The sequence below is a fragment of the Bombina bombina genome, chromosome 5 (genome assembly GCF_027579735.1).
Source record: "Bombina bombina isolate aBomBom1 chromosome 5, aBomBom1.pri, whole genome shotgun sequence".
NCBI classification, from domain to species: Eukaryota; Metazoa; Chordata; class Amphibia; order Anura; family Bombinatoridae; genus Bombina; species Bombina bombina.
The window spans coordinates 475509356-475525590 of NC_069503.1; the positions used below are offsets into that span (position 1 = coordinate 475509356).

Genomic DNA, 16235 nt, shown 5'->3' on the forward strand with positions numbered 1-16235 from the left:
CTGGAAAACAAACTTAGCTAAAGTTGCGTTTAACCCATTCCTTTTTTCAGCTTATAAGTCCCAAAGCGAGGAGTCAAAGCCCGGAGGCAGAGTCTGTAAATAAGTAATGTGTCGGCTTGTCCGACAAGCTCCGATGGCCCCAAAATGGGCTGGTCAATTACCTCAAGTCCAGCAAGCGGCAATGACTTCTGTAACATATAGAGGCTAACAGATCGTTGGCTGTTAAATACGTTCCTGTTTCCCTCACAGGCTTTGTTCCGATCAGCAACAGGCTCAGAAGGGGCTAGATTAGAGTAAGTCCCATTAGTAATCACATTACCTTCTGCCTGGGCCACTGCTAAGTTTGAGCATTCTTGCTTCTTCTCTGCGCATAACATGCTATCGGCAAGTTAAGGCATACTTGAGTCATTTAGGCGTACTGATTTTGTCCTCTCCTCTGTAGTGAGTGACATCCGACTCTCAGTCCGGTCCTGTGACTCCCTATCCCGGGGTACATATACTCCTATGGCACTCCATGTTGTGGTGAAGGTGATCATGAGGCGCTGGAAATGTTGGTTAATCAGGAGAGTCATAGCGTCGACCAAAGCCCTGTCGCAGACTTCCATGTTATGATTACATGTAATAGAGACCCCTAATCTTCTGAATAATGTAATAGATGGCAGGTAGTATAATGTATAACTGCGATAAAGAGGTGCGTTGTCAACTCAGAGTTTAATCAAGCAGTGCCTTGCGGGGAATCACTGTTTCTTAACGATAGGAGCACCGAGGTCTCCCACCGGGGGGTATTAGATGGTAGGCCGCAACCTTTGTATCACTCCGGCGTGCTGAAAATTGATGCGAGACCAAAAGATAATGGCATTTCGTGAAAGAGCTTGCTTCAGCAGTTAATCTTTGGTTAGGCAAGTTACACAATGTAGTGTTAGGATGAGAATTTTAAGGAGATTATAGCTGTATGTTGAAGAGACTAACACTCTTGCGACCTGTCATGGCCGCCGCCCGGAAGTTCCCCCGACAGATTATATTTTTGTGTTTAAAACTTCAGTCACCTCTGCACCTTTTTAGTTTCTTCTTTTTCTTCCTATACCTTCGGGCGAATGACTGGGGGGTGGAGTCAAGGGAGGAGCTATATAGACAGCTCTGCTGTGGTGCTCTTTGCCACTTCCTGTTAGCAGGAGGATAATATCCCACAAGTAAAGGATGAATTTGTGGACTCGTCGTATCGTAGAAGAAATCAATTTATCAGGTAAGCATAAATTTCCTTTTATACTTGCCTGATAAATTATTTTCTTTCTTGGCAGTGAGAGCCTACAAACCTGCCCTGAAATAATGTAGTGGCTGCAGTCTTATGCACCTCTTTACCCCTTTTTATCTTTCTTCTTTCCATTATTTTCGGCTTGAACTACTGAGGGTAGTGGAAGTTTGAGGGATATTTAATGCTCTGTTTTCCTACTCCTGGTGGCCAGGTGAAGTATTTTCTTATTGGTTATGAATGAATTTGTTGAGTCTCTGCCAAGAAAAAAAATGTATCCTGTAATCGTAAATCATATTTTCTTGAAACTGGAGAAAATACATATTTTGTTTAGTGGCTTTATAGCTAAATTGTTGAACAGCCATAATGCTGTATTTTGTACCTTCAACTTTACCAAGTTATTCATTGTGATTTTATTTTGTCAAACAGCTTTCACTGGTGGACCAATGTTGAATCCCCCTGGTAATTCGTTGGAAGAGATGCTTGATGCTTGCAAAGCCACAGAACCTGCACTTGGTAAGTAGAACATTCTGACGTTGAACAGCTCCTATTATTGTGTTTATAGACCATAATACATTTAGTTCTTATACATTTACACTTAATAATTGATATAGTTTGTTCTATTTTAAACAATACTCATGAGATAAAAGTTTTTTATTTCCCTTTTAAACTGTAGTTCTCACATCCACTTGCTTTGATATTTCAAATGTGTTGTCTTAAAGGAACAATCTAATGTAACAAAGTACAATTTCTTTTTCAAGACCTAATGAGTCCACAGATCATCTTAATTACTGATGGGATATTCACCTCCTGGTCAGCAGGAGGAGGCAAAGAGCACCACAACAGAGCTGTTAAATAGCTCCTCCCTTCCCTCCCACTGCAGTCATTCTCTTTGCCTACGTTAGTGATTAGAAGAGGTAAAGTGAGGTGTTTGATTAGATTCAATCAAGAGTTTATTATTTTTAAAGTAGTGCAAGATTGTGCTGCTTTATTCTAGGGTATAGCCGTAGTCCATGTCAGTCTCTTCAGTAGAGCTTTGGTGGCTTTAGAGCAATGAGAACTTGTGGGACATAATTCTCACTGCGCCTCCCATACATTTATGCTGCCCTTATCCTGATAGCCTAAGTAAGATGACTCAGGCTTTATCTTTATCCACAGGGCTATGGGAGGGAGAGGACCTCTTAAACCTGCTGAGCTGCCCTGCTGTCGGGCAGATTTCAAAGGTAAGTGCTGACTTTTTTATTCTGGGTCTGAAGCAAGAAAAGGATTCAGGACAGAGTAAGTATAGCACTTTACTGGGACATATATCTCCTATATATTAAGGAGGATCCTGTGACAGCATGTTAATAGCAGGCACTGGGGCTGAGGAGAGTGGCTTCTGGGGGCATTTGAAACAAGCTGAATACTAACAGACTCAGGAGAAATGTCCAATAACAGAGAGGGCTAAACCACTTATGTGGTCGCTGGTAAATAACCTGTATTTTTATATGTAATGCACTTATTTTATACCCAATTTTCGGTATTACTATTTGCCCCAGGTTCACAAAGAGGGTTTCAGTTATCCCCCAGGAGCCTATTTCTTTGATAATGGCGACCGGGAGAGCATGTATTGTTACGCCCACGAAGGGCGGGGTTATGTTTGGTGCCGTTTTCTGGAAGGCACAATTTACAATCTCTAGGTTTTACTATAAGGGAAACACTGAGATGCGTGTTATCACGCCCACGAGGGGCGGAGCTATATTGGAGGCCGAATTAGGCTGCACTAGCTTCTTTTCTTCCAACCATTGGAAGGTGGAGCTTTTAGTACTCAGTGTTTTCATCTATGTGGGTCTGGATAGCGCTTCAGCTGCGCTCCGGATTTGTTTAGGATCTAAGGCATGAAGCTACAAGGGTTAAGCAGTATTAGAAGGGCATGAAGCAAGATTTAGCTGAGGTGTAAATACAATATTTGCGTGCTAATTTAAGTACTTCTGCACACAAGATAAAGTTAAAGAGAAAGTAGCGTTTATTAATTAGTTGATCTTTATTAAAAAATTTTTAACTGTTATTGGTTTAATCCATCCTTTGTGTCTTAGGATGGAACAGGAGCTCGCAAAAAATGAGTTTCTTTTTAAATTTAAAGAGACAGTAGCGTTTTTGTTGTGTGTCCAATTTTTTTTTTTTTAAATTTTATTTATTTCCAACAGTGAGCACATTTAGAACACACATGCAACATTCCACCTCGCAGGGTGGTTAAGACAGATTACCATAGCACGACAAAGCATTTATAAGTAAGCAAGTTCCAAACAATCGTTCATACAGTTGCATCACTAGAGATTATAATGGTCACGGAATGTGGTTGGTGCACTCACCATTGGGGTTTTTTGTAATAATTATAACTAAAATTTAACTATGAAAGTAAGCTAAACTAAACCAAACTCGACTCAACTCATCAGGGCTAAATGCATTATGTCAGGAATGATATCTGCTTTACCTTCGTATACTCGATTTTGCAGAGATATTGGATATTTGTAAGAGTGGGAGAAACTGAGTAGGCATTATGTCGTGATAGGTGCACAAAATGGCGGCTCTAGTGCACAGGAAAGTTATGGAGAAGTGTACAGAACTGTGTCGCACAGGAAATAAAATTAATAAATAAATATAGGTGAGAGATGGCTGTTAGGGTTCACAAACTTTCCACAATAAGCTGCAAGTTTCGCCAACTATAAGGCGTTTTTATGTCCTCAGTCGAATTTATTAACTAGCCGCCCCCATAATTAACAGATATACCATGTGATGCCCCTACCTAACTAAATTAAAAATTAAAATAAAACTTCTACACTAAGCTATAAAAGGAAAAACAGACCTTGCCCATTTGCCTAATATTATCCATACAGTACTATATCTACTAGGTCCTATGGTGCCAATTAGGATTACAAAGCAGAGAGCAGATTAAGAACCCTACAACACATCGAAAATAGCAGACATAGAGCAGGGGGTATTATAATTTCTCCGTCCTGGTAAAGTGAAACTATGATCTATGACATACATGTAGTATCAATGCAAGAGCACACTCTGGGTAACCTCCCTGTGTCTCATAGCCCCAAGTTAGAACACATCACAAGCCATCCTCTACTAGTAGTTAAATATCCTAGCTAAATGAGAAACAAATGCTGGTGTATGCTAAAATAAAGCAGAAGCATATATATATTGAGAAATGTAGGCAACTTAGCAGCAATCTAACAGGCAGTGGGTGGTGAATAAGGGCAATAATAGAAGGGGCAAGCATCCCAAGAACTGCTATGTTACATTGCCCAATAATGCATGCTTGACTATCCTGATAGGAAAAATGTATGCGGTTACCTAGTCATCTACAAGAAATATGCATGGAGCATGTGCACTTACAGATCTTGCAAAACAATGAGACAAGTACAGATAAGTGGTGAGACAACAGTTTAAGTTGGCAGAGGTAGTGTAAGAAATGTGTCTAATGAAAGCACAATGATTCTACTGTTATCCGCTAAAATGTAGTGTTGCTGGCAAGCATTATCCCCGTGCCTAACAAATCAAACATACTGAACCAAGACACAGAGCCAGAGAAATGGGGAGGCTACTACTAGAAAAAGGGTTAAAACTTAAAATAACAGAAAAGGCTGGCGGCTACTCTCGATCTAACTAGGAGATGACAAGTTTTTACAGATACATGTTTTAGTCTCAGATCGGCCATCCAGGAATGTAGATCTAGAGTGTTAAGTGGTAGACCCAGATTTGCAGCTGATGGCTTCCATTGCAGTTTGGATGCTGATAGATTAAAAACATGGCAAACCAGAATAAACCATCCCACAGTGCGTTTAGTAGCCAGTCTCGTAAGGAGGTTATTAATTACCAGCATGTAGGGGTTAGAAAGTTATGTCCCACAAGTAAGGACAGCCGCCTCAGGAGCAGCTTACATGACGTGGTGTATAAAATCACCTTACTCCGCTCCTCGGCATGACATTCTCACCCATGAATCCTGAGCCATGGCGGCCATCATTTTTCATCGGAGAATCCAAAGTGCGCCAAATAGTGTTAACCACCGTGAGATTTGTCCTAGCATGTGTGCGCGCCATCATAGAAACACCTGTTGCAGATGTCAGTAGGTGCCGGTCATGTCTCTCTCCTCTGCTTGCACAATGCGCCCTCAGCCAGAGCCCCGATGACACAGAGAGCCAGTCTGCTGATGATATGGGTAAGCGTGGAGGGGTGATGTGTTGCAGAGCTTCTGTGGTAGCGTATTGTAGAGCGGATATAGAGCTGTGGTAATTGGCCCCATTTAGCAAGGACGGTATCCAGGGGTTGCGGGCTAGCATTCTGTCAGTGCTCAAATCAGGCTGTGTGGCCTCTAGCCCGACGGTACTGCATGAGGAATCATGCTTTGACTGTTGGTGATATGACGTGGCCTCATTATCATACATAGAGGTAGATATCAGCGTCGATGTCTCATCGAATTCTGAGGGATAAGTTCCTGTAGCTGTTTGAACCTCTTCTTGTAGACTTTTATAACTTCGGAAAAGACGCTCAAAAATGGGCAGAAATGTAGTGCTTATTTGTGCGGCAATGTCTCTGTCCGGCTCCATTGCGCAATAACTCCTACGGAGTGTAAGTTAGTATAATGCCTTCCGGGGAAGAAGTAGGTAGAAAGCTTCTATCTGCCAAGGTTTCCCGGACAGCTTATCTGTCAAGGGAGATGCAGATGGCATAGAAAGGTGGCGAAATTGCTGGGGTTATAGGAGATTTTCTTCAGAGCTAGAGGAGCTCGCAGCCATCTTCTAGAGCCGCCCACCGGAAGTCCCCGTGTGTCCAATTTTTATCAAAAATCGTTTGCTCTTTTCTGAACCTACTCCTTCTAAGGCTTTTTGCTGTTTGGGAGTCAGTTGACCATGGTCAATCTGTGCCACAAAATTCTCCTATAAGTGTCCCACTAAATGTTATGGCCCACATGCAGTTCCCTGCGCTTCCTCTAACTCTCCACTTGGAGTTACTTTGTGTTTCATTCATTATAGGTTTTCCCATGAGGTAGAAAACATTAGAGGAATTAATTTCAGTTATTTAGGTCAATAGAAAATGGTTGACTTAGTAGTTGCTATTCCAAATGGTCCTGTTACCTGATAGAGGAAGATTCTTTGGGATTACCTGAGAGAGAATTTCCAGACTCAGATGGAATAATGTCTTTATTTGTTCTGAGGTTGTTTTTTTTTCTTTCAGTTTTTTTTTCTAGCTTGAACACTTCAGTTTGTTAATTTAGGAGGTTTTAGCTACCCTGGGCAACTCCGACACTACTAGTGTAATCTATCCTAGTGCATCCAATAAGTTATTAGGAATGGAAAAGACAGCATTCCCTATATTTAAAAAGATGTTTCCCATAGCTGACTTAGCTAAGGAGGCTGGGCAAACATTCCCTAGGGTGGAAGGTGTAGTTTTCAGCTTAGCTAAGAGAACTACGATACCCTTAGAGGATAGTTTGTGTTTTCAAAGGTCCTATGGTCAAAAATTAGAAAAGGGATGTACACCAGGGCTTACTATGGCAACCAGCTGTGTACTTTACTACCGTCACTAGTGCAACGGTATATTGGTTTGACGCGTTGTCTGATGCTACTAAGACAAACTCCCCTGGATAAAAATCTAGGATAGGATAAAAGCTTTCAAGTTGGCTAATTCCTTTATTTAAAATACTTTCCTTCGAGTTACCAAACTCGGAGCATAAGTTTCAGGTTTCTCTGTTCAAGCTCACAGAGTCTTATGGTTAGAAATTTTTTCTATGAAAGTATGCTCTAAGTCTAAGCTTTTTGCGATTCCTTATAAGGGGAAGACCTTGTTGGGACCTGGCTTGACGGAAATAATTTCTTTTGGAATTTAAAGATTTTCAAAACCTAAAAAAAAAAACTACAAATAGCCTGCTATTGAATCAAACACAGTGTGAAGGACATGCCCCCGATCCTGGACAGGGTCTTGTAGTGGGAAGACTTTCCGTCTTTGCTCAGGCTTGGGTTCGATCCCTGGGCAATAGATAGTGACCCAGGGACACAAATCAGAGTTCACAAAGTTTTCCTCCCAGAGGCAGGTTTCTGCATTCAAGATTATCTGCAGATTAGATAAAGGGAGAGGTGTTCTTACACTGGGTAGGAGACCTCTCAGACCTGGGAGTGATTGTTCCTGTTCCACTACGGGTACAGGGTCTGGATTTTTTGCCCAATCAGTTTATGGTTCCCAAATAAGAGGGAACCTTCAGACCACCTTTAGATCTCAGGAGTCTAAACAAATTTCTTAGTGTACTGTCCTTCAAGATGGACACTATTTGTTCCATTCTCCTTTGATCCAAAAGGGTCAATTTATGACAGCAGTGGATTTAAAGGACGCGTACTTCATGTGCCATACTCGAGAATCGTCTCGAGTTCTAAAGTTTGCCTTTCTTGACAAATGCTTCCAGTTTGTGGCTCTTCCTTTCGGTCTTGCCACAGCTCCCAGAGTTTTCCAGCTCTGGGATCGCTGTTGGCTGTGCTTCGGTTACGGGGCATTGCAGTGGCGCTCTGTACGACTTCCTAGTCCAGGCGCCATCCTTACAGCAAGCAAGATGTCACACAGACATGGTGTTATCCTTCCCGCAGTATCACGGGTTGAAGGTAAATTTGGAGAAGAGTTCCTCAATCCCAAGCACAAAGGTAACTTTCTGGGGAACTATAATAGATTCCATATCAATGAGGATTTTTGTGACAGAATGTCAGGAAATAAGAGTTTATCAATGCTTGTCTAGTCATTCAGTCCACTCCTCTGCCTTCAGTGGCTCAGTGCATGGAAGTAATCGGGCTGATGGTGGCAATGGACATCATCCCGTTTGCTCGGTTCCATCTCAGACTTCTGCATTTAAGTATGCTCAGGCAATGGATCGGAGATTATACAGATTGTCTTCTTGAATACTACTGGAGCAGGAGACCAGGAATTCTCTTCAATGGTGTTTTCTCTGGATCATCTCTTTCAGGGTACCTGTTTTCGCCGACCATCTTGGATGATTGTGACAGCAGACGCCAGCCTTCTAGGGTGGGGAGCTGTCTGGAGGCTCCCTAAGGGCTCATAGGGTTTGGATTCAGCCAGAGTCTGTTCTTCCTATAAACATTCTGGAGCTGAGAGCAATCTACAATGTTCTTCTGGCCTGGCCTCAGTTATCCTTGGTCCAGTTTCTCAGGTTCCAGTCGCACAAAATAAAAGTTAGTGACTTACATCAATCATCACGGAGGAACGAGGAGTTCCTTGACGATGACCAAGGTATCAAAATAATTCAATGGGCGGAGGCCCATTCTTGCTGCCCGTCGGCGATCCACATCCAATCCTACTGGGAGGCGGTTTTTCTCAGCAGGCAAACTTTTCATCCGGGGGAGTAGGAACTCCATCCGGAAGTGTTTTTTCCTCAGTTTGCTCTTCTTGCTCAGGGCATCGGTGATCCTCATACCACCCGCTTAACCTTGCAGGATTTGGTATGCAAATCTGGGGGACATGTCATCTCTGCCACCTTGGAGACTTCCGTTGAGGAAGGGCCTTCTAGTCAAGGGCCCCTCCTCTTTCATCTCTTTTTTTTCTGAAACTGACTGCTTGGAGATTGAACGCTTAATATTATCCAAGCAGGGTTTTTTCTGACTTGGTCATTGAGACCATGATTCAGGTTCGTAAGCCTGTCACTAGAAAAATGTATCATTAGATGTCTCATAAATATTTCTATTGGTGTGAATACGTGGGCTACTCATGGAGTAGAGTTAGGATTCCTATAATTTTGTCTTTTCTCCAAGAGGGTTTAGAGAGAGGTTTATCGTCAAGTTCCCTATAGGGTCAAATCTCTGTCTTTGTCTATTTTGTTTCACAAAAGTCTGGCAGATGTCCCAGATGTACAATCATTTTGTCAGGCCTTGGTCAGGATCAGGCCTGTGTTCATACCAGTTACTCCTCCATGGAATCGGAATTTAGTTCTCAAAGTTCTTCAAGGTGTCATTATCTTGGAAAGTTTTTTTTTTTTTTTTTTTTTTTTTTTTTTGCTATTTCTTCCACTCGAAGAGTGTCAGAGCTCTAGGCATTACAATTGGAGTCTCCTTATCTTATTTCCATTCAGATAAGGTCGTTTTTACGTACTAAATTAGGATTTCTTCCTAAGGTTGTTCTGATCGGAATATTAATAAGGAGATTCTTGTTCTCCTTGTGTCCTAATCCTTCTTTTCAGAAGGAAAGACTTCTGCACAATGTTGACGTGGTCTGTGCTTTAGTTTTACCAGCAGGCGACTAAGGACTGTTGACAATCTTGTTTGTTTGTGGTTTTCTCAGGAAAACGCAAGGGTCAGAAAGCTACAAGCTATGGCTACTTCTCTTTTTGGCCTCCCGAGAGTGTTATGGCTCATTCCACTAGGGCTGTTGCTTCCTCATGGGCGTTCAAAAATGAAGCTTCTATGGATCAGATTTGCTAGGCTGCAACTTGGTCCTCTCTTCACACTTTTTCAAAGTTCTATAATTTATTTATTTTTGGGAGAAAGGTTCTTCAAGCAGTGGTGTCTTCAGTTTGGGTTCCCTGTCTTGTCCCTACCGTATAATCTGTGTACTCTAGCTTGGGTATTGAATCCCATTAGTAATTAAGATGATCCGTGGACTATAGTGTCTTAAAAAAATAAAATATATGCTTGCCTGATAAATTTCTTTTTTGAAACGATGAGTCCACAGCCCGTCCTGTTTTTGTAGACAAGTTGTGGGTTATGTAAACTTCAGACACCTCTGCACCTTGGCTTTTCCTTTCTCTTCCTAACTTCAGTCTAATGACTGGAGTGGGAGGGAAGGGAGGAGCTATTTAACAGCTCTGCTGTGGTGCTCTTTGCCTCCTCCTGCTGACCAGGAGTTGAATATCCCATTAGTAATTAAGATGATCCGTGGACTCATGTCAAAAAAGAAGCAAATTTATTAGGTAAGCATAATTTTTTTTTCTTTTTGCAGACTGTCAGTTTCAGTTTGAAGCATATTTTAGGAAGTTATGTCTAACCTGGGGTATAGTCCTTTTTTCAAATTGACTGTTTTTCTTTTGGGAAGTGGATTATCTCAGCCGTCAGACTTTACATCCAGGGGAGTGGTTTCTCCATCCAGATGTATTTTGTCAGATTGTACAGATGTGGAGTCTTCCAGAAATAGATATTATGGCTTCTCATCTAAACAAGAAACTTCCCAGGTACCTATCCAGGTCCAGGGATCCTCAGGCGGAGATGGTGGATGCTTTAGCAGTTCCTTGGTTTTACCAACCTGCTTATATCTTTCCGCCTCTAGTTCTTCTTCCAAGAGTGATCTCCAAGATCATTATGAAACAATCGTATGTATTTCTTTCATGTAATTAGCAAGAGTCCATGAGCTAGTGACGTATGGGATATACATTCCTTCCAGGAGGGGCAAAGTTTCCCAAACCTCAAAATGCCTATAAATACACCCCTCACCACACCCACAAATCAGTTTTACAAACTTTGCCTCCCATGGAGGTGGTGAAGTAAGTTTGTGCTAGATTCTACGTTGATATGCGCTTCGCAGCAGGCTGGAGCCCGGTTTTCCTCTTAGTGTTGCAGTGAATGTCAGAGGGATGTGAAGAGAGTATTCCCTATTTGAATTCAATGGTCTCCTTCTACGGGATCTATTTCATAGGTTCTCTGTTATCGGTTGTAGAGATTCATCTCTTACCTCCCTTTTCAGATCGACGATATACTCTTATATACCATTACCTCTACTGATTCTCGTTTCAGTACTGGTTTGGCTTTCTACTACATGTAGATGAGTGTCCTGGGGTAAGTAAGCCTTATATTTTGTGACACTCTAAGCTATGGTTGGGCACTTTTATATAAAGTTCTAAATATGTGTTTAAACATTTATTTGCCTTGATTCAGGATGTTCAATATTCCTTATTTCAGATAGTCAGTTAGTTTCATTATTTGGGATAATGCATATGAATTAAAACATTTTTTCTTACCTTAAAAATTTACTTTTTTCCCTGTGGGCTGTTAGGCTCGCGGGGGCTGAAAATGCTTCATTTTATTGAGTCATTCTTGGAGCTGACTTTTTTGGCGCAAAAAAATTTTCTATGTCATTTACGGCGTCTTGTCGCCTGAAGTTGTTCGTGCTTGTGTCATTTTTTGACGTTTTGCGCCAAAATGTCGGCGTTACCGGATGTGGCGTCATTCTTGGCGCCAAAAGCATTTGGGCGCCAATAATGTGGGCGGCTTTTTTGGCGCCAAAAAATGTGGGCGTCATTTATGTCTCCACCTTTTTTCTCACATTATTTAAGTCTCATTTCTCCAACATAGGTGTGTCCGGTCCACGGCGTCATCCTTACTTGTGGGATATTCTCTTCCCCAACAGGAAATGGCAAAGAGCCCAGCAAAGCTGGTCACATGATCCCTCCTAGGCTCCGCCTACCCCAGTCATTCTCTTTGCCGTTGTACAGGCAACATCTCCACGGAGATGGCTTAGAGTTTTTTAGTGTTTAACTGTAGTTTTTCATTATTCAATCAAGAGTTTGTTATTTTCAAATAGTGCTGGTACGTACTATTTACTCAGAAACAGAAAAGAGATGAAGAATTCTGTTTGTATGAGGAAAATGATTTTAGCAACCGTAACTAAAATCCATGGCTGTTCCACACAGGACTGTTGAGAGCATTAACTTCAGTTGGGGGAACAGTTTGCAGTCCTTTGCTGCTTGAGGTATGACACATTCTAACAAGACGATGTAATGCTGGAAGCTGTCATTTTCCCTATGGGATCCGGTAAGCCATGTTTATTACGATTGTAAATAAGGGCTTCACAAGGGCTTATTTAGACTGTAGACATTTTTTGGGCTAAATCGATTGATATTAACACTTATTTAGCCTTGAGGAATCATTTATTCTGGGTATTTTGATATAATTATATCGGCAGGCACTGTTTTAGACACCTTATTCTTTAGGGGCTTTCCCAAAGCATAGGCAGAGTCTCATTTTCGCGCCGGTGTTGCGCACTTGTTTTTGAGAGGCATGGCATGCAGTCGCATGTGAGAGGAGCTCTGATACTGATAAAAGACTTCTGAAGGCATCATTTGGTATCGTATTCCCCTTGGGTTTGGTTGGGTCTCAGCAAAGCAGATACCAGGGACTGTAAAGGGGTTAAAGCTTAAAACGGCTCCGGTTCCGTTATTTTAAGGGTTAAAGCTTCCAAAATTGGTGTGCAATATTTTCAAGGCTTTAAGACACTGTGGTGAAAGTTTGGTGAATTTTGAACAATTCCTTCATGTTTTTTCGCAATTGCAGTAATAAAGTGTGTTCAGTTTAAAATTTAAAGTGACAGTAACGGTTTTATTTCAAAACGTTTTTTGTACTTTCTTATCAAGTTTATGCCTGTTTAACATGTCTGAACTACCAGATAGACTGTGTTCTGAATGTGGGGAAGCCAGAATTCCTATTCATTTAAATAAATGTGATTTATGTGATAATGACAATGATGCCCAAGATGATTCCTCAAGTGAGGGGAGTAAGCATGGTACTGCATCATTCCCTCCTTCGTCTACACGAGTCTTGCCCACTCAGGAGGCCCCTAGTACATCTAGCGCGCCAATACTCCTTACTATGCAACAATTAACGGCTGTAATGGATAATTCTGTCAAAAACATTTTAGCCAAAATGAACCCTTGTCAGCGTAAGCGTGGATGCTCTGTTTTAGTTACTGAAGAGCATGACGACGCTGATATTAATATCTCTGAAGGGCCCCTAACCCAATCTGAGGGAGCCAGGGAGGTTTTGTCTGAGGGAGAAATTACTGATTTAGGGAACATTTCTCAGCAGGCTGAATCTGATGTGATTACTTTTAAATTTAAATTGGAACATCTCCGCATTTTGCTTAAGGAGGTATTATCCACTCTGGATGATTGTGAAAAGTTGGTCATCCCAGAGAAACTATGTAAAATGGACAAGTTCCTAGAGGTGCCGGGGCTCCCAGAAGCTTTTCCTATACCCAAGCGGGTGGCGGACATTGTTAATAAAGAATGGGAAAGGCCCGGTATTCCTTTCGTCCCTCCCCCCATATTTAAAAAATTGTTTCCTATGGTCGACCCCAGAAAGGACTTATGGCAGTCAGTCCCCAAGGTCGAGGGAGCGGTTTCTACTTTAAACAAACGCACCACTATTCCCATAGAGGATAGTTGTGCTTTCAAAGATCCTATGGATAAAAAATTAGAAGGTTTGCTTAAAAAGATGTTTGTTCAGCAGGGTTACCTTCTACAACCCATTTCATGCATTGTCCCTGTCACTACAGTCGCATATTTCTGGTTTGATGAACTGATTAAGGTGCTCGATAGTGACTCTCCTCCTTATGAGGAGATTATGGACAGAGTCAATGCTCTCAAATTGGCTAATTCTTTCACTCTAGACGCCTCTTTGCAATTGGCTAAGTTAGCGGCTAAGAATTCTGGGTTTGCTATTGTGGCGCGCAGAGCGCTTTGGTTGAAATCTTGGTCGGCTGATGCGTCTTCCAAGAACAAGCTACTAAACATTCCTTTCAAGGGGAAAACGCTGTTTGGTCCTGACTTGAAAGAGATTATCTCTGATATCACTGGGGGTAAGGGCCATGCCCTTCCTCAGGATCGGCCTTTCAAGGCAAAAAATAGACCTAATTTTCGTCCCTTTCGTAAAAACGGACCAGCCCAAGGTGCTACGTCCTCTAAGCAAGAGGGTAATACTTCTCAGGCCAAGCCAGCTTGGAGACCAATGCAAGGCTGGAACAAGGGAAAGCAGGCAAAGAAACCTGCCACTGCTACCAAGACAGCATGAAATATCGGCCCCCGATCCGGGACCGGATCTGGTGGGGGGCAGACTCTCTCTCTTCGCTCAGGCTTGGGCAAGAGATGTTCTGGATCCTTGGGCGCTAGAAATAGTCTCCCAGGGTTATCTTCTGGAATTCAAGGGACTTCCCCCAAGGGGAAGGTTCCACAGGTCTCAGTTGTCTTCAGACCACATAAAAAGACAGGCGTTCTTACATTGTGTAGAAGACCTGTTAAAAATGGGAGTGATTCATCCTGTTCCATTGAGAGAACAAGGGATGGGGTTCTACTCCAATCTGTTCATAGTTCCCAAAAAAGAGGGAACGTTCAGACCAATCCTAGATCTCAAGATCTTAAACAAAATTCTCAAGGTCCCATCTTTCAAGATGGAAACCATTCGAACTATCCTTCCTTCCATCCAGGAAGGTCAATTCATGACCACGGTGGATTTAAAGGATGCGTATCTACATATTCCTATCCACAAGGAACATCATCGGTTCCTAAGGTTTGCATTCCTGGACAAACATTACCAGTTCGTGGCGCTTCCTTTCGGATTAGCCACTGCTCCAAGGATTTTCACAAAGGTACTAGGGTCCCTTCTAGCTGTGCTAAGACCAAGGGGCATTGCAGTTGTACCTTACCTGGACGACATTCTGATTCAAGCGTCGTCCCTCCCTCGAGCAAAGGCTCACACGGACATCGTCCTGGCCTTTCTCAGATCGCACGGCTGGAAAGTGAACGTGGAAAAGAGTTCTCTATCCCCGTCAACAAGGGTTCCCTTCTTGGGAACAATTATAGACTCCTCAGAAATGAGGATTTTTCTAACAGAGGCCAGAAAGACAAAGCTTCTGGACTCTTGTCGAATACTTCATTCCGTTCCTCTTCCTTCCGTAGCTCAGTGCATGGAAGTGATCGGGTTGATGGTAGCGACAATGGACATAGTTCCTTTTGCGCGCATTCATCTAAGACCATTACAACTGTGCATGCTCAGTCAGTGGAATGGGGACTATACAGACTTGTCTCCAAAGATACAAGTAAATCAGAGGACCAGAGACTCACTCCGTTGGTGGCTGTCCCTGGACAACCTGTCACGAGGGATGACATTCCACAGACCAGAGTGGGTCATTGTCACGACCGACGCCAGTCTGATGGGCTGGGGCGCGGTCTGGGGATCCCTGAAAGCTCAGGGTCTTTGGTCTCGGGAAGAATCTCTTCTACCGATAAATATTCTGGAACTGAGAGCGATATTCAATGCTCTCAAGGCTTGGCCTCAGCTAGCGAGGACCAAGTTCATACGGTTTCAATCAGACAACATGACGACTGTTGCGTACATCAACCATCAGGGGGGAACAAGGAGTTCCCTAGCGATGGAAGAAGTGACCAAGATTATTCTATGGGCGGAGTCTCACTCCTGCCACCTGTCTGCTATCCACATCCCGGGAGTGGAAAATTGGGAAGCGGATTTTCTGAGTCGTCAGACATTGCATCCGGGGGAGTGGGAACTCCATCCGGAAATCTTTGCCCAAGTCACTCAACTTTGGGGCATTCCAGACATGGATCTGATGGCCTCTCGTCAGAACTTCAAAGTTCCTTGCTACGGGTCCAGATCCAGGGATCCCAAGGCGGCTCTAGTGGATGCACTAGTAGCACCTTGGACCTTCAAACTAGCTTATGTGTTCCCGCCGTTTCCTCTCATCCCCAGGCTGGTAGCCAGGATCAATCAGGAGAGGGCGTCGGTGATCTTGATAGCTCCTGCGTGGCCACGCAGGACTTGGTATGCAGATCTGGTGAATATGTCATCGGCTCCACCTTGGAAGCTACCTTTGAGACGAGACCTTCTTGTTCAGGGTCCGTTCGAACATCCGAATCTGGTTTCACTCCAGCTGACTGCTTGGAGATTGAACGCTTGATTTTATCGAAGCGAGGTTTCTCAGATTCTGTTATCGATACTCTTGTTCAGGCCAGAAAGCCTGTAACTAGAAAGATTTACCACAAAATTTGGAAAAAATATATCTGTTGGTGTGAATCTAAAGGATTCCCTTGGGACAAGGTTTAGATTCCTAGGATTCTATCCTTCCTTCAAGAAGGATTGGAAAAAGGATTATCGGCAAGTTCCCTGAAGGGACAGATTTCTGCCTTGTCGGTGTTACTTCACAAAAAACTGGCAGCTGTGCCAGA

At 42.8% G+C, this 16235-nt stretch overlaps 1 protein-coding gene across 1 annotated transcript in view; it reads left to right on the forward strand.

Annotated features, from left to right (window-relative positions):
* LOC128661515 (uncharacterized) overlaps positions 1 to 16235 on the forward strand; it is a 309387-nt gene that overhangs the window by 33439 nt on the left and 259713 nt on the right. Inside the window, exon 10 of the mRNA XM_053715765.1 lies at positions 1679 to 1765. Coding sequence (XP_053571740.1) covers positions 1679 to 1765 — 87 coding nt within the window. The remainder of the gene's footprint in view (positions 1 to 1678; positions 1766 to 16235) is intronic.